This window comes from Alligator mississippiensis, chromosome 6 (genome assembly GCF_030867095.1).
Source record: "Alligator mississippiensis isolate rAllMis1 chromosome 6, rAllMis1, whole genome shotgun sequence".
Lineage (NCBI taxonomy): Eukaryota > Metazoa > Chordata > Crocodylia > Alligatoridae > Alligator > Alligator mississippiensis.
In genome coordinates, this window is record NC_081829.1 from 4072275 (window position 1) to 4090000 (window position 17726).

Sequence of the window (17726 nt, forward strand, 5' to 3'; positions counted from 1 at the left end):
CTATAGGACCCCCGATTAACAGATTCAGGGTTATTTTTTATTTTTGCAAAATGCAGTATGTCAAACACCTTAGTTTTTCCATATCTATGTTTTTGTTGATCCTGTACAAGAGGAAGTAGCAATTTTAACTTGGGTAGAAAAACAGTCAGCACTGCTTTAAATTTAGAAATTTATTTTTGTTTAATCCACAAGCTTTATATAGCTTTAGTTAAAAAAAACAAAAACAAAAAACAGTGAAAACATGACAATATCCAAAGTTCAGGTTCTCCAGGTTTTCAAAGACCACAGCTCTGAAAGTATATCATTCAGAAGAACCGCAACGAGACAAGAATTATGAATGGGGCAACGACATCATCTCACAAATAAAATTTATGTAACTGAAGGAACTTTTCTGGGACTGCTGATCATGGAAATTGCCCTTTAAAAAAAGAACATAAGAATACAAATGAAATTCCAGTGTTCCAAATCAACTTGTTACATCAATATAAACCCACAGTGTCCTGGCAAACAATACGCTTTCATTTATGCACCATTCTAAATTTCTATTCTTGATTCACTTTAATGGAGGCTATACAGGCAACATTAAAGAACAAAGATTATGGCATTAAAATATCTGTATGTACACCTTTGATAATTCAGTGGTTTTGCTTCTGGGTAAATCTACAACCCACAAAGGTTGGTAGTTTAACGCAAGTAGATGCAATAAACTCCGAAACGTGAACTTTGTAAATACTGTATACGTTTTGGTCATTTTAAAGAAACTGCGGAGTTGCCAACAATGTTTAAAACCTATTAAAAAAAAAAATCTTACTGCTTCTAAAGAAAATGTCTTACTCTAAATGAAATAACGTCAGCTGTCAATGAAAGAATGTCACTAGTACACTGTGGACACCTTTTGTAATGTAAATCCATGCCCTTTTACATGGTGAACCTCAACCTAGCAATTACAACAAATGTTATATTCTAAAGCTCAAACACGTTTTAGCAATTTGAAATTGAATTCTGAGTACAAACCAAATAAAATGTACATATATCAAAGGTTTCAGCCTAAGACGGTGGTGACACTTGTGCCTTCCTCATTGATCGCAGTGCCTTCTCTCGCAGATGCTTTTCTAGATCATCCAGATTATCTTCAGCTTCACTTTCAGTCTCCTTAAAGTAAAAAAATAAAGTAGTTATTTCTGCAGCTACACTAGGTAATACAAACTGATATAGTACCATTTTTACTGCAGTTTCATATCAGACTAATACAGGATCTCACTACAGTTTTCTGCCTCTAAGCCAGCTGACATGCTAGAATCTTGTCATTTAATCAGAAGAAGTTTGAAGCACATCAAATAATATACTGGCTAAAGTTAACTATTTGTTCCAACCTGGTGGTGTAATTTTTAGAAGGACTTAAAAAGCGTGCATATTTATATAGAAAACATGTTGGGTCCTAAAAGACATTAGATATGAACTATCTTTGCTATTTAGCTGCTTTCTATATTCTCTGTAGATACATAAAGTCAATTTTGCATTCAAAATTTCAATGGTGCAAAACCTGGTCGACAAACACAGTAGAAAGCATATACAAACCAACCTACAGAATTAAGAAAATAAACCATCTCTGTAGGTCTGTGAAGCAGTACCTGCTTAAAGTCTTAGGGTACCTGTACTTTAAAAAAATTGCCATTTTTCAAATATTAAAACGATTACCTTTAAAATAATAATACAAACACTGGCATTTATATGATAGATTACATTTTTCCAGAGTAGAAATTAGGAAATTTACTATTTCTTGAACTTCCCCGCCCTGACGATCTCATCTATACTGCCAGTCCCTTTTTTCAGCGTCCACTAACAGCCTCTCACGAGCAGAGGACTGAAAGAAAGGGAAACTAGAATTACTCACCCATAAGTAGAATTATTCAAGAGCATTCCTCTATATCCCAAAACTAGGATAATGAAGGGGCATCTGAACTAAGTGGCAGCTTGATATAGGCCCTACTAATTTGAACACTGTTGTCCAATCCTCCCGTTAATAATGAGGCCTGTAAAGCTGTTATTCCACTGCATTTGAAACCATAGGCTCGGGGGCTATTTCAACATTAAAGACCACAACTAACCTTCTTAGGTTCTGTCTCTGCTTCTTTGTCCTCCTGTGGTGACGTGGTAGTAGCTGCCACTACAGCAGCAGCCGCTGCTGCAGCAGCCTTCTCTTTCTTGTGTTTTTTGTGTTTCTTGTGCTTTTTATCCTTTTTGTGTTTCTTATCCTTCTTTTTCTTCTTCTTCTTCCCCCCACCTTCCTGATCAGAATTCTGTAAAAAAGAACAATACATATGATTTTTATGCCTGGCATGTCAGCTTTTTTATTTACTTTGTTTAAAGGGATTCAAATCAATCCTTGTGTGCAGGTCAGTGCCATTTATATGCATAACTAAAAAAAACCTAAAACAAAACAAAAAAACCCACACAAACTCAACATGGACTCAGAAAAAAATAAATCAAATAACTCATATACCAAACTCATTTCTTAGCAGAAGCATTCAAGCTCAAAAAAAAGATAATCTACATTGGGAAGCGACATGCTTGTTACGCATTAAGAGCTTAGAAGCAATTTATTGCAGCAATAAAACTAAGAGCTCTACAGATGGTAAAAATGAAAGGGATTAAAAAAAAAAAGTACATTAAACTCCATCTACAAACTAGTGTACAGCGCAGCAAGTCTGGAAAGGTTTTCTGTATTCCATTCCAGTGCCCAATGCACAAGAACACACTGCTTTGCCCAGAGATAAAATTCCAGTCTCCCGTTAGCCACCTGACCAGTCACTGCCAGTCAACAATGTTTCTACTAGCACAGGGGTTGTCAACTGGGGGCACGCATACCCCCAGGGGTACTTGGGAGGGCCCTAAGGGGTAGGCACGGGTGGGCGGGAGGCGGGGGAAGTTCACGTGGTGGCCACTGCCACTTCCCACCACCCCACACTGCCGCTGCTCTGCGTCCAATTGTGCCACCCCACCACCCCTTGCTTCGCATCCGACCGCCAGAGGTACATCTATTAAAAAAAGGTTGAAAACCCCTGTACTAGCACCACATATGGAAGTTTTGCCCTTGAAGTGCGACATGACTTGTAGTTGTCAAGAACCATTACTCTGTCTATATTCTACGTTTTCTTTTAAAACCAAAGGGTCTTCACAATAGTAATCGTCTCAAATTTTACAGGTCCCAGTAAAACGTGGCCTCACTATGATTTGGGACCTTAGTAATATCAATAATCTCATTAAAACAACATACATCCTACAAATTGTGCATAATTTTATCATATTGTATAGAAACACTAACTGTACGCTGAGTAAAAAAAGTACTTCCCTCCTATTTGTTTCATATGAATCTCCTAATTTCAGTGAGTGCCTCTAGTTCTACTGATCTGAATCTTAAACTGGAGTTCCTGTTCATTTTGTTCACACCCTGCATGGCTTTATAGACCTGTATCATATCTCCCCATCAGCCTTCTTTCCAAGCTGAGGAGTCCTAGACTTTCAGTCTCTCCTGGTATGGTTGTTGCTCTGTACCACTGATCATCATCGTTGAGGTTATATACATTGTTTTAAAAGCTTGTGCAAATGTGAAAACTGAAACGCTGATTAAATCTGGACATTAAGTGCATTTTAGACCAAATGAAAAACTTTTATTTTAAAAGGGAACAGCCTTTACTATCCCATAATTTAAAAGGTACTTTAATGCACTATGGAATGGGTTGGGATTGCCCAAGGACCACAAGCAAGCATTAACAGGATCAACTTGTCATACATTTGACAAAAGCCCCCCACGCCTATTCTACATCAGTAGGATTTTTATTAGAAGAAAACACATACCCTTGCAGGTGATGGACTCTGCGTGGGGCTTTTAGCCTTTTTCACAGGTTGTGGAGACCAGTTAGTGGAAGGGGACCGAGACCGAGCTGGGGATGGAGGAGCTTGATGTTTCTTAGGTGCTGGCTCAGGTGATCCTGATGCAGACCTGGATGAAGACACTCTTCTCGCTGACTGCGGACTTGGTGTGGAAGCCCTTAAAAATAAAAAGTCTACAGTCAAATGCTTTTGCTTTTTATTCCAAATGCATACAAAGCAACCGCATTTCTCTGTAACTAGCAATGGCAATGTTACCAAATTGTTACAGGTCTACAAATTAATGTTCTGGTTAATCCTTTAATTTCTGTTAGAATTCAGCTTCAGTTAGCTGTAGCATCACAAAATGATCACAGAAAGGAAGATCCAAGACATTACTAGGCACAGCAAAATGGCACGCCAAGAAGATACAGCAGACTTAAAAGAATCTCAGTATCTTTCCCTAGACAACAGCTAGAGGTGCACCAATATATCAGATGCATGTCAGATCAGCACCGATTAAAAGGAAAATTAACATTATTGCCTATTGGCTTTTTTTGCTGGTGTAGCCGATAATGCTACCTATAAATGTCGTGTGCATGCATGCAGCTGCAGCATGGAGGCAGCCAGGAATTCAGCCCAGCAGTTTGGAGAGCAGCACCCCGCTGGTAGTCTGGGGGGTTTGGGGGGGGGAGGAAAGAGGTGTGGGGCAGATCAAGGCCCACGGGGGGGGGGGGGGGGGAGGGGGCGCCGAGGCAGCAGTAGGCACTGCCCAGTCAGGACGGCAAATGGGAGCCTGGGGCTAGGATCGGGACAGAGCCGTGGGTGGCTCTTCTCTTGCTTTAACTACTTTTACTTTCCATATCTATAAGCTAATTTATTTTATTTTTTTTACTTTGTCTTCTTGGGTTCTGGGGTTCTTGACACTCTTCTGATGGGTCGAGTGCTTGGAGATGGAGACTGCCTTCTCTGGGGTGAAGATGAAGCTCCCCTTCGCAGCGGTGGTGGACTTGCAGAGGTATGAGAAGCTCTAGGCCGTGGTGAAGGTGAATGCCGTTTGTTTTGTAAGGGGGATCGGGTTTCACGATTAGACCTGCTGGGGGGAGATCCCTTCCTATGCTTGGAAGATAGAGATGGAGAACGTCTCTTTGCAGCTGGAGAACTTCTTTGTTTTGGTGGAGGAGAATGCGAGACTCTGCGTTTTGACTGTGGCGAAGGTGATGCTCTTCGCTTTGGTGGGGGAGGGGGAGAAGTGGTTCTTCTCTTCGGGGGAGGAGAAGGAGAGTATCGTCGTTGTATTGGAGGAGAGTATCTTCTGGGAGAAGGTGAGCGTCTGCGTGGAGGTGGCGATGGAGACCTAAAAATACAAGTTTAGAAGCTGTTATGGTAGCAAGAGAAGTGCACTTGAGGAAAGATTTTACTCCCATGGTCCACTTTTAAAATATCCTTAAACAGTATTTAGTTAAGAACATTGGAGCATACATCAAATGAACAGTTATTTCCATATTAGACAGTGAGAGCACTTGCTTGCTACACTTAGGACTTTGCCAACTAAACCATACCCAAAGAAAATAAAACTGATTAAAAAAAATGAATTCCCATGAAAAGATTTGTGTTAAAGGCATCAGTTGCATAAATCATTGTATTCTTTCTTTTAGTACAGTTATACAGCTCTACAAACAGTATAATAGAAAGCAATCAATGCAGTTCAATAGTTACCTTCGCCTAGGTAACGATGGTGATCTGCGCCGTCTTGGTGGAGGTGCTGGGGAAGGTGAGCGTCGTCTTCTGGCTGGAGGCGGGGACGGACTTCTCCTCCTCCTACTATAACGAGAAGAGTAGCTTAGAAGAATCTAATACCCGATGGCTTAAATTTTTCCAGCTGTTGTCATTATCCCCGAAAACTATGCAATATTTAGCTATTTCAAACACTTCTTCCAATGGGGATTCTATTACAATACTAATATTGTCTAACAATGATTACGTCCACAAGACCAAAAGGAAACCGCCAAGTTCTCTCAGAGTATAGCATGGAAGCTGTAGTCTTTGCCTTATCATACAAGCTTTTAAAACTCAGACTAAGAAAATATTTATTATTGAACCGGGATACCTAAATGGTTTACAAATTCAGAGGCACAGAGATACCAACCAATTCCAAGAAGATATGTCTACCACCAGCAAACTTAATACTGCAGTGAGTGCAGGCAAAGGGAAAAATAGAAAAAGAGGAGGGACTGAAGGACTACCTTTGTTAATATAAAGTATTTGGAGCAGAAACTAGGTTCTTTATGCTCTAAAGAAAAAGGTTTGCAAGTTATTTCTAAGGAGGAAAAATGTGCCAAATACAGTCCTTCCAGAACATTAGAAAATCTTAAATCGGCTTAATCTGTGCAAGAAAAATACAGCTTTTCCATGACTCAAGTTAAATAAAAATGCAAAGACAGACCAGTAACAAAAAAGTTACAGCAGGACAGCTTCGAACAAACAAGATATTCAGTGAATATAACCTACTGGTTAAGATGCAATTCAAAATACCCTTGTTTTTCCACAGCAGTATATTAGATGCTTCACAACTAACTTTGTTCATGAAACCACATACCTGAACTCACATGAGTTAAAGAATACCCATTTGTTTTCAAGCATCACAGCCAAACTAATAATACTATCTAGTCACACCTTCAACATTTAACATGGAGAATAACTAAGACTAGGAACATAGTTTACACAGATACAGAGACCTTAGCTGAAGTTATTCTTGTTTAAAATTATGAAAATTGTATGCAAATTCAAGGAGTCTTTTGAAGACTGGCAAATTCTAACAGGCACGCTCAGCATTTAAAGGCAGAAATTAGTCACAATCTGGCTCAGAAAGGTTACGTCTTACACTGTAATTAATTTCTGGTTAGTAGTGGCAATAAGAAAGCTACCTTCCCATAGCATTCATAAATGCTTCAGTAGCATATGAAAAGAATCAAGCAAGCTACATTGCCTAAGAGGAACAATTTAGGGAAACAGTTTTTAATAGCAGTGCAGGTAAGAACCTCATACCGGATCTTATTTCAACAATTACAAAAATTGTTATTAACTAGGGAAATAGGGAGGATGTTAAAATTTCACTTGCAAAAAACTAAAAAAAACTGGAAGTGGGCAGCTGGAATTTCCTTGGCCAATTATCTTCTTATCTGATTTATCTTCCTGCAGGTTGAGCAGGGGAAAGGGAAGCTGTGCTCACCATCTGTGACAAAAGTATGGCTTGTCTAAAAGATCTTAAATTTAAAACTCTAACAGATTAATATCTAACCAACCTTTTAATCACTGGTGATTGCCACCTCTTTCCCATCTGCATCCTGACAGCAGTGGAGAAAAAACAAAAGTCAAAATTTCCGTTTGCCACAGATCAGAGGCAAATACAAACATAACTCATAAGTTTCAAGGCCCAGACCAAGTTAATCCTGCTGTACTAGCTCCTTATATTAAACTCTAGGGACAGGGGTCTAAAACCAACAGAAATCAATGACTTTGATAGATTTTAGATCAGGTCCTAGCATTATAAAAGGAAGCCTACTACTAGTATGAAGGTTTTAAGCTTTCATCCCTAAGATATAAAATGTACGTGAAGACCACCTTTTACTCAGGCTGTTCAACATTTGGACAGTAATTATCCCAGCCCCCCACCCCCTATTTCTGCTGAGGGTCTGCAAACAATACACGTAAATGTAACACAAAGGAACAGCCCATTTTTAAGCTATGGAGTATGTACCTATATATTAGGGCTGTGAGAAGCTTCGGTCCCCAATTTGATTCACCCCGATTCGGTGGCCAAATCTCCAAATCCGAATTGAATCAGGAGACCCTTTAGTCTCTCCGAATCAAAATTGGAACCCTCCAAATCCATTTGGAGAGATTTGGCTGTAGACACAGCTTTAAATGTTTTTTCTACATACTTCAAGGTACCGAGGGGCTTCTGAATGCTGCGATGCTGGGGTGCATGGAGCGTCCCACAGGAGTGCAGGGTCTCCCCAGCGCGCTTGGCAGCAGACCTGGAAGTGGACCAGAAGCACTTCCAGGTCTGCCTGGGAGCATGCCAGGGCCCCCAGCTCGGCAACTGGTGCCTCCTGCATCTGGGAGGTACCCGGGGTCTCCCTGCAGCCGATTGCTGAGCTGGACTGGGGGGGAGGCCCCCCCCACGCACTCCCCGGTAGACCCAGACGTGGACAGGAAGTATTTCTGATCCACTTCTGGGTTTGCCACCAAGCATGTGGGGGGCCCCCCAGCACCTCTGTGAGATGCTCCATGCGCCCCAGCATCTTAGCATTCACGAACCATGCTGGTACCTTGAGGTATGTAGAAAAAACATTTAAAGCTGTGTCTACAGCCGAATCGCTGATTCTCTGAATCAGCTTCGAATCTTCAGATTTGGCCAAATTGAATCCAAATCAACAAATCGAATCGCTGTCCCCAATTGAGGCCGAATCCAAATCGAACAGGGCCCGTTTCACACACCTCTACTATGCATGTATCTATCTATCTGTTGTGCAGAAGTAAAAAAAATGCTTACCGAGGGGAGGACTCTTTTTGCCGTTTTCGTGGAGAAGGTGACGGACTCCGTGAATGCGAGTGTCGCCTGCGCCTACCCACTTCACCATTCTTTACATTTGATCTTTTAGGTCGTTCCTCTTCAGAGGAAGATGATGAACCAGAGTCTATAAATACAGAATTTATCACTGAAAATTGTTTCACAATTTATTCTTGCACGACTAACAGCTGAACAATAGATATGGCTTTATTCTTAAAGTAAACCCTCTTTTCTTGTCGTGTTATTTATTTTTCATACTTGCAGACAGCATCAGTATGGTAGAAAGAAGCACCAGGACAGCAAGATAAAACCCACAATTTCAAAACAAACCGCTCTTCACTGCAAGTCAGTTTTAGGGGCTGCCTAAACAAACCGGCACTAGGTGAACTAAAGATCTGTCTTTGAATGAATTGTTAAGTGTTGACAAGAACTAAGTCTAATTTATTTCTGTCAAAGGGAATACTCTCTTTCATAATACTTTTTTAAACAGATAATCCTCTCCCATAGAGGGCTAAAGCCAACCTTGGAATAATTTAATAACTGGTTTAAAATTTCTTTAAGTAAACTCATAGAAATTTGTATGCTGAAAGGTTTCAATTTAAAGGTACCTGTTGCAGAACACAAAACATGTGCCCCTGAATTGCTGAAAAGTCAAAGGATGAGCTAAATGAGTTCACCCTCAACAGTATGTTAATAAGCCCTCAATCGGCAGTAATAGAATTGCTGTTATCGTGAGAATAATTTAAAAGGCTAGCTATGAATCCAGACGTAAAATGGACTTCTGAGAAGAAATGTTAAGCAGACTACGAGCTAAAGAGCCACTCAACACGAGTAGAGGAGAACTGAATCTTGAAAAACAACCCTTCTGACAGCAGACACTACAGTTAAGTTTACAAAACTTTTAAAGATATGAACATGGCAACAAATACACAGTGCAACTTTCCTAATTTTTGCTTTCTTATTTTCTTGGGATGTTTAATTAGCAAATAAAGTTTCTCATTATGGTAAATGAAGCAAACTGAACACAAAAATTATAACTTCATTGTAGCATGCACCAATCAATAAGATTTTAAGCATGATTTGAGTACTACTGAAATAATTAAATTAAAGTGTTCAGAATAAAATTAATTAAAAGTATCTTATTAGAATTACAAAGTAGTGGTGTACCAGATGAAGACTGCTGGTTCTGCCTTCTGTACTGACGTCTCTGCTGCACAGAATCTGCAGCAGCCATTTTACCACCTTTATCTTCTTCTGAAAAATATATGCAGATTTGAAAACCACATTTCAGTTTACAAAGAAGTTACTGAGTCAGATAAAATACTTATTTGTAAAACTACAATAGATCAAGTGTAATTTTTATTGTCTACATATTTAAAATTAATCTCTTTGTATTTTTTGTTCTGGCTTATGTTTTTGAAACAGCTTATGGAGGAGTTCAGAAAAATGGTCACCCTATTTGCCTTATGAGTACCTGAGAACTCGCTTTAAATGCCAGTAAGTCCGAATGACTGCAAGGCACGTACAAGAAACATACCATGATCCTTTATGATTTTTAAGCCACTTAAAAGAAAAATCATTGTAAATGAGAACTTTACCTGATTCAGACAATTCTACTTTCCTAGGCTTTGGTGCTGGTGATGGAGACTCTCTTTTTTCAGGATTCTTATGTTTAGGTGCTAAAAGACAAAAAATTAGCACACAGGAAAAAGTTGATTAACTATGATTTGCAAACAAAACAAAACAACTCATACACTTCAGCATTCACATTCAAGGATGCAATAAAATTTTCATAAAAATATGGCAGTTTCCATCTTATGCCTATCAATTCTTGGAGTTACTTTATAGACTTTCCTGCCAGATTTTGTAATTAAAAAAGAAGATTGCATTTTTAAACAGAAGTGTATTAACTACGTTACTGATGTCTGAAATTACAGTAAACTGAGAAGAAGTTTAAAATGTTCTTTTTCCTATTCACACAAAGTTACTAATATTATGAGAATGCAGTCTAGGATTCTAGACAGATGAAACATTTGCATTGGTGTAAGCAGCAGGGATCCTGGTTTCCTGCCCCCACCCCCGATTTTAAAAAGTCCCAAATTCTCTGATAAGACCCCAAAAGCCGTAATTAAAATACCCCAGTTGATATGGAGGACGGAAGGAAAGAGAGAGAGAAAAAAACAACAAAACAAAACTCCTGGAAGAGCATACTCTAAGAGGCCTCCCCGTCGCTGAGTAGTTTCTTCGTGGTTTGCCAGTACAGGTGTTTCATTGCTTTGACAATGTTGTTTTTTCCCCGTCTCGGCAGCTCAGTAGCAGCCGTGCAGTTAGAACACATGGGTTTCTCTTTTGTCAAGTTTGTACTTTGTTTCTGTACTGTCAGCAAAACTGTAGGTATGGGTATTACAGTGAGAAATTTCTTCCTGATATCTACCCTAAACTTCCCTTGCTGCAACCTGAGCCCATTGCTCCTTGTTCTGTCATTTGCCACCGCTGAGAACAGACTATGCAAAATTCAAAACTGAGTTAACTTAAGTCAGTCTAGTGGAGAATTACCCTTGGAAGAACTGGTAGTAAAATTTTACAGGTGTACATTACACTAACTCAGGTTTTGCCTTTCCATATTTACCCTGGGGTAGTCATTTGTTCAGAGCAAGCAGGTCATTCCCTGTACTGCTGCCATCCTGTGGGGAGACGCAGGAATGCTTCCTATTGCATGAGCAACCCCAGGACATCTACACATCTAAGTTACACTGCGATCAGGGACAGGCATCAGTACAGAAAACCCATGTAAATTATTCATGTGACCAAGGGCTTAGAATTGTATTGTAGCTTAATTACCAGGCATTTTTGGAAGAGATTCTTTCTTTTAGGAAATGCATCTCATCATGATTTTAACTAACTTAATTCAACTGTGGTACAATTTAACATCTCAGTATACATTTCATAATTAAGAGTTTTGATATTAAAAGACTAGATTTAATAAAATGTCTATTCAACAACTGCTCTACTTTGAAAACACAATAGTTTGAGGCAGACTAGTTTTGGGGTAGGAAAGGACAGCTAGATAACTTGTTTGAGTTACCTAGTTTCAAGATAGATCAAGCGTTCCTAGCAATACAGCCGTGATCAACACAGCGCACAGCTCAGTGCATGCTAACTATGCCAAGTATTTATTCAATGTCTTGAGATGAGTTTTATAGTCTATAATGGAGTTCCTTATTATGTGAGGATGCATTAAACTTGATAGCTCAGGTACGTTTACACTACATCATGGTCAACAGCAGCTGAGGTAGAGTGTAGACGTACCCTGTGTGAAGGAAAAAGTGCAAAATGGTTTAACGGAGGGGAAAAGAGAAACACATGCACACATTTGACCTTACCTGATGTTCTGCCTGGAGAAACAGAGCCACGGCCTTTTCTTGCACGATTCGTCTGTTGTGGGGTTGGAGACCTACGTGGTTTTGGTGGTGGACTCGCTGGTGGGGATGGTCTGTGCCTCCGCCTTGGAGGACTTGCAGAAGGGGAGAGTCTACGCGTCTTACGAGGAGGACTGGATACAATTCTTTTTGGTGGTTTCTTTGGTGGCGATCGCGAACGCGAAGAGGAGGAAGACGAACTACTTCCAGATAAAGATGCTGATGACCTTCTTCTCCTGCAAATTCAAAGTTAATATTAGGTTCTGATTAAGAACACTGTTTGAAGTGTGCAAGTGTTAATATCGGACTTCACTCGTGTGCAATTTTTATATCGAGAAATTCAACAGTACTTCCAAAAAACTGGCAAATACGCCACATACTTGCTCTGTAAAGGCAACTAAACTCAAACTACAAAGTGCACACAAACAATTTGTTAGTGATACCTTTTTGTTTTCTTTCTGCAAAACTGCAAAAAATGCTGAGCTTTTTTTGGAGACATTTGTTTTATTTAGGCTCCAACTTCTCAATTACTGAATCTTCCCAGCAGAACCAGATTTACTGGACCTCAAAAGCAATCTATTCAACAGACTTATATAGCGAAGAACCAATTTCAAAAACGCTTGTAGAAAAATTTAATACCAGGAAGCAAAAAATTCTGTCAGACAAGTTATAATTTGTAACTGTTTATCTTCAGACTTGTTAAACATAAAAACTCAAAAAGATAGGCTCTCTAGAATTCTGCGGCAAAATTTGTGGTAAGTTCTGTTGCAATTGTGTACCTGCAGAATCCACCTTTGGCAGCAGAATTGCTGAGAACCTGAAAAAAAGAAACCCTATCTTGAGCGAGAAAACATGCTGAAAAGGTGTACTTGTACAACTTGTAAAATAAAGTTTTGTTACTTTTACAGTAATTGTAAGTCTGGAACATTTTTTTAAACAAACTTAAAAAAATATGAGCATCTAAGGAAAACAAGGCTCAAAACTCCAAAGAAAATATTGCTCTATCATTCTTACGTCTGCTGAAAACTAAAGTTTACTATTTTCCCACTACAGTGAAAGTCTGATACACACAGCAGCAGGAACAACAATGTATTTTTGCTACTACAATTGTTTAAGGGGTAGCAAAGGAGTAAATTCCTAGCAACACTGAGCAAAAGGACCATTAAGAAGAGATTGAACGAAGTTCTTAAAAAGCCAGTTTTATAAAAGAACAGTAGATAAAACAAGAAATAAAAAGGTGAAACTTTGACTGCATCATCCCAAGAGTGAATCATGTGCAATGGAGTAATGACTGAAGGGCAGGGCTGTGCGAAGCTTCAGTTGCCAGTTCGATTCAACAGAGATTTGGCCTGATTTGGTGGCCAAATCTCCTATTCTGAATCGAATCAGGAGACCCGTTAATTTCTCCAAATCGAATTGGAACCCTCTGAGTCGACTCGGCAATTTGGATTTAGACACAGCTTTAACTATTTTTTCTACGTACCTCAAGGTACTAGGTGGTTTGTGAACACAGAGATGCTGGGGCACGTGGAGCATCCCACAGGAATTGGGGCGGGGGGGAGAGAGGAAGTCACCAGCATGCTTGGCAGCAGAACTGGAAGTGGAGCAAAAGCACTTGCCCCCCCATGGCCAATCGCTGAGCTGGGGAGGTGTGGGGGGCCCCCAGTGTGCTCCCTGGTGGACCCAGAAGTGGACTGGAAGTACGTCTGGTCTACTTCTGGGTTTGCTGCTGAGCATGCGGGGGGGGCCCCCCCACGCTCCTGTGGGACACTCCATCTGCCCCAGCACCACAGCAATCACAAGCCGTGCCTGCTACCTCAAGGTATATAGAAAAAAAAAAATTTAAAGCTGTGTCCATGGCCAAATCGCTGATTCTTTGAATCAGCATCGAATCTTCAGATTCAGCCGAACTGAATCAGGGACAGCAATCTGAATTCGAATCTGAATCGCTGTCCCCGATTTGGGCCAAATCCAAATTGAATAGGACCTGTTTCGCACCCCCCTACTGAAAGATCCCAAGCCAGAAAAATAAAATCATACATATTTAAGTCCTGAACCAATCCACTGCCAGTTGCACTTAAATGCAACAATGATGAAATCTTAAGCGATTACAGGAGATTGTCAAATAAAAAACATTCCCACTTACAACTGCTCAAAATTATCCATCAGATGTATTTAAAAATAATTTATGGTCTTTTGATACCATGCCAGATAACCACTTTTGAAACCCAGGTTTTGAAAAGCATTGTGATGCTAATCAGTTTCATTTTACAGCTCCTATGATCGCAGCTACGAAAAGCAGCAACTTTTACATTAGTTGGCATACTGTAATACTCATCACCTACGATTAATCAAGTTATCTTTGATAATACAAAACACACTTCAGAGATACTTCTGAGGCCATGTAACATGAACACATTTTTAAAACCTTGTGACACCTTTCAAAACCTTTTTTTTTTTTTTTTTTAAAGAAGACTCGTACCTTCTCACTGGGGATCTGCTTCTTCTGTGTCTGGGTGGTGGAGGCATTCGCCTTGGTGGGCTTCTTCTCCTGGGAGAGGGCCGTCGTCTTGGGCTTGGCCGCCTTCTAGGGGAGTAAGACCTGTCACAATCAAAAATTCAATGAACAGCAACTTCCTACGATTTACTGACTGTAGGTAGCTTGATTTACAAGAAATCAAGAGGGAAGTTGCTTTGTAACATGCACATCATACAAGCTGTGTTTTTACTGTAATAAAAGTGTTGCCTTTCAGCCATATCAAGGATGTCAAATTCCACTAAAAACCCTTTCTGCTAAGCTGAGCAGTCCAAAGAAGAAATTAAAAATCCAAATATTTTTAGAAGGAGGTTGCGAAATTGCCAGCAGCTGCTGAATGCCATATTCAGGATTAAGTAACCTTTCCCAGCCTGAGTGATATTTTAAGCATATACCTTATAGCAGGATAGAGAAGGACTATTGAATATTCTCATGTTCAGTATGTTCTGATTCTTTTCCCTCAGAGTTGACCTAAAACACTGTGGGTCTCACTTCCGACTAAAAATTTTTGGTAATCTAAGGAGAATACCATGGTGGTATTTTTATAATTATTTTTGACAATAACTCCATGAGTTGTGTAACTGGGAAAACGTAATAAAATTGATTCAGCTCCTATTGTTTTATTTTCAAAGACAGAATTCACTTTACCTTGACCTTGATCTATGACGCCGTCTTGGTCTAGAATGAGAAGGGGACCGAGACCTTGACCTTGACCTCGACTTGGACCGAGATGGTGATCTCTGACGAGGCTTCTCTTTTTCTTTTTCTTTCTCCTTCTCTTTTTTTAAACTTTTTTCTGGAGAAGTTTCTTTAGTATCTGGTACAGGCTCAGGTTTAGGAGCTTTTAGGATATCACTGTTAAATTAAAAAACCTACAGTATAAATGTGTACCATGTGTAAAAATCTTCATTATGTTTGTAAACAACCTCTGCCAGTGCTCTCACTCATAAGGATCACCATGAACACCACACTCAGTGGACCATCTCTTATCTCATTAAAATTCCACTGTGTAATCAGACAACTTATGGTCCAAAGTAAGTATTTACTTTCTGCCAAAAGGTTATTAAAACAATATATAGGTCACACTTTCATTTCCAGTGGAACACAAAAATATTGAAGAATGGAACTGAATAATAACCAAATAGAAACATTGGGGGGGGGGGGGGGGGGAGGGAGGAATCAGTATCTCTGGAATGACATTTATAATGGTGAAGCTGTCCGTTACTTAGCACTCAGTCTTGTAACAATTACAAGGAAAATGAAATAAGCTAAATGAATATTGATAAAGGAAAGGACACAGCTAGAATAATGCAACTAAGTATCAGTGAAAGTCTGCTTTCCCAGAGATTCTGTCTCAAGTATTCCACATGGAAACAAATCTTCTTGAGGATGACATTTCCAAATTCATACACCATATAAGAAGTGGCTTATTTTTTTTGATGTGTAGCTGTTTTCTACATTACTATTCTAGCATCAAGATCTAAAATTACTCCATTACTCTACAGAATAATAAGAATTCCCTATGATAAACGAATTCCAAGGTACAAATCAACTCTGGTACTTGCCTAGTTGAGGTTGCCTCTTGAATCAAAGTTTCCTTTGCTTTTACAGAAGGCTCTGGCTCTGGAGTCTCCTCTTTCTTTTCTGGTGCGGGGGTGATGCTACGGCTCTTAGTTCTGTGATGAGGGGATCGAGAATGGCTGCGTTTTCTCTCTCTCCTGACAGGGGACGATCTCCTTCTAGGAGAAGGAGATCTTGATTTGCGTCTAAGAAGAAGAATTCACATTCAAATACTGCATCCTTTTGGGAACGCACTTTAAAAAATTAAATCCCATACATGTTACAGCCATGCTCTCTAGTCACTGTATAAACAAAATGCAGAATTGTTCTGGATTTATTTTTTATAGCATTTAAGTTTAGACTGAAGTCAGTTGCAGTTAACAGAAAATCTGGACAAAAGCTATTATCACTGAAAATGGCTCTCACTGTGACAATGCAACATCCTTACAATTACAAACATTGCTTATGCCACTATTCCACTCATTTATCTTCTATTAATATACGGTAATAAGTTGGACTGGTTGTAAACATGTAGGATGCATTTCTGAAGCTTCCTGACTCCCATAAAAATGTCCATGGCCATATACTCTCTATCTTTAAAGCTGTTTGTACAATACACATTATTGCTACATTTTTAAAGTTACCACTGTATTAAATACAACCTTCTTGGGCTTCTGGATCTCTCCCTTTTTTCTCTGCTGTCTTTGTCTTCCTTGTCCCTCTTGTCTTTGTCCTTATCCTTGTCCTTGTCCTCATCTTGCTTCTTCATAGAAGCCAACTTCTCTTGCTCAATCTAAATTAGGAGTATATTAGGTGCTTAACTGAGAAGCATCACATAGAAATTACCATAAACATTTGTTTTAAACAACCAAAAACTTGTGTTAAAACGAACACTTACAGTTGTTTCATAAATCCGTGTAAATTACACGTATTCAGCAAAAGGAAAGGCACATAACACAGCTTCAAGGCTTTGTAGCACTACAGAAATTACAGTGCTATGGGCGGCTTACACACTTCAGAGCCCTCTGGTCAGGTCCTGATTGGGCTGCAGCTCTTCCCCTGTGGGCTGTCAGGGGGACAGCTACACTCCCTCTCACCCCACCCTGGGGAAGGGCAGGAGGGAAGGAAAGTGAAGCACAGTGGTATACTGGGGGAACAAGAGACCCCCTGCGCACTACACACAACTGTACACCTGTTACATGCACTGCTACAAACATGACAAAAAGTTCCTGGTTAAAAACAGGAACCAGTTTGTGCCATCTATAGCACCAGAAAGATGGTGGATCTGCCACAAATGTATGCACGCTTGCTTTTTGTAGAGATGAAAGGGCATATATATAGCACGACAAATGCATCTGAGGCTTTGGACAGCACACAGAGCATTTAACACACTATGCTGACTTAGCAGCCAAGTACAAGAATGGTACTAAACTAAATGCCAATAAACAATCTGTTGATGTTGTGTGTCGTGCCCCCCCCAAAAAATAACAGGCAGCTAGTCAGTATAAGCCAAATTTAAAAGTGCCAACTTCAAACTATTAGTATGGAAATGAATGTCAGCTAAGCTGGAATAGTCAGAACCCAAAATAGGGCATAAAAGTAACTTTTCAGAAGCCTAGCCTGGAAGAAATACCATAAGATAACTGAAAACACCACTTTAAAGAGTCAATCCCATAGCATTTTATGAAATTAAATATTTATTGTATTTTATCTTGGAAACCAACCACCTAAACATGAGATATTATTAGCAATTCACACACTACTA

General features: G+C 39.6%; 1 protein-coding gene across 14 annotated transcripts in view; it reads right to left on the reverse strand.

Annotated features, from left to right (window-relative positions):
* Positions 1-155: 155 nt before the first annotated feature.
* The window catches only part of SRRM1 (serine and arginine repetitive matrix 1), a 25845-nt gene continuing 8274 nt past the window's right edge, over positions 156-17726 (reverse strand). For 3 of the 14 annotated variants that reach the window (XM_059729523.1, XM_059729535.1, XM_059729536.1), the window contains 14 exons: positions 16624-16754; positions 15967-16167; positions 15050-15256; positions 14348-14467; positions 11830-12101; positions 10045-10125; positions 9599-9700; positions 8429-8573; positions 7176-7217; positions 5590-5694; positions 4766-5227; positions 3859-4051; positions 2109-2300; positions 156-1152 (listed from right to left, as the gene is read on the reverse strand). In XM_059729523.1, coding sequence (XP_059585506.1) covers positions 1048-1152; positions 2109-2300; positions 3859-4051; positions 4766-5227; positions 5590-5694; positions 7176-7217; positions 8429-8573; positions 9599-9700; positions 10045-10125; positions 11830-12101; positions 14348-14467; positions 15050-15256; positions 15967-16167; positions 16624-16754 — 2358 coding nt within the window. In that variant the 3' untranslated portion in view covers positions 156-1047. Of the gene's footprint in view, positions 1153-1774; positions 1865-2108; positions 2301-3858; positions 4052-4765; positions 5228-5589; positions 5695-7175; positions 7218-8428; positions 8574-9598; positions 9701-10044; positions 10126-11829; positions 12102-14347; positions 14468-15049; positions 15257-15966; positions 16168-16623; positions 16755-17726 lie in introns of all 14 variants that reach the window. The other 11 variants (XM_059729524.1, XM_059729532.1, XM_059729530.1 and 8 more) reach the window with 11 other exon arrangements.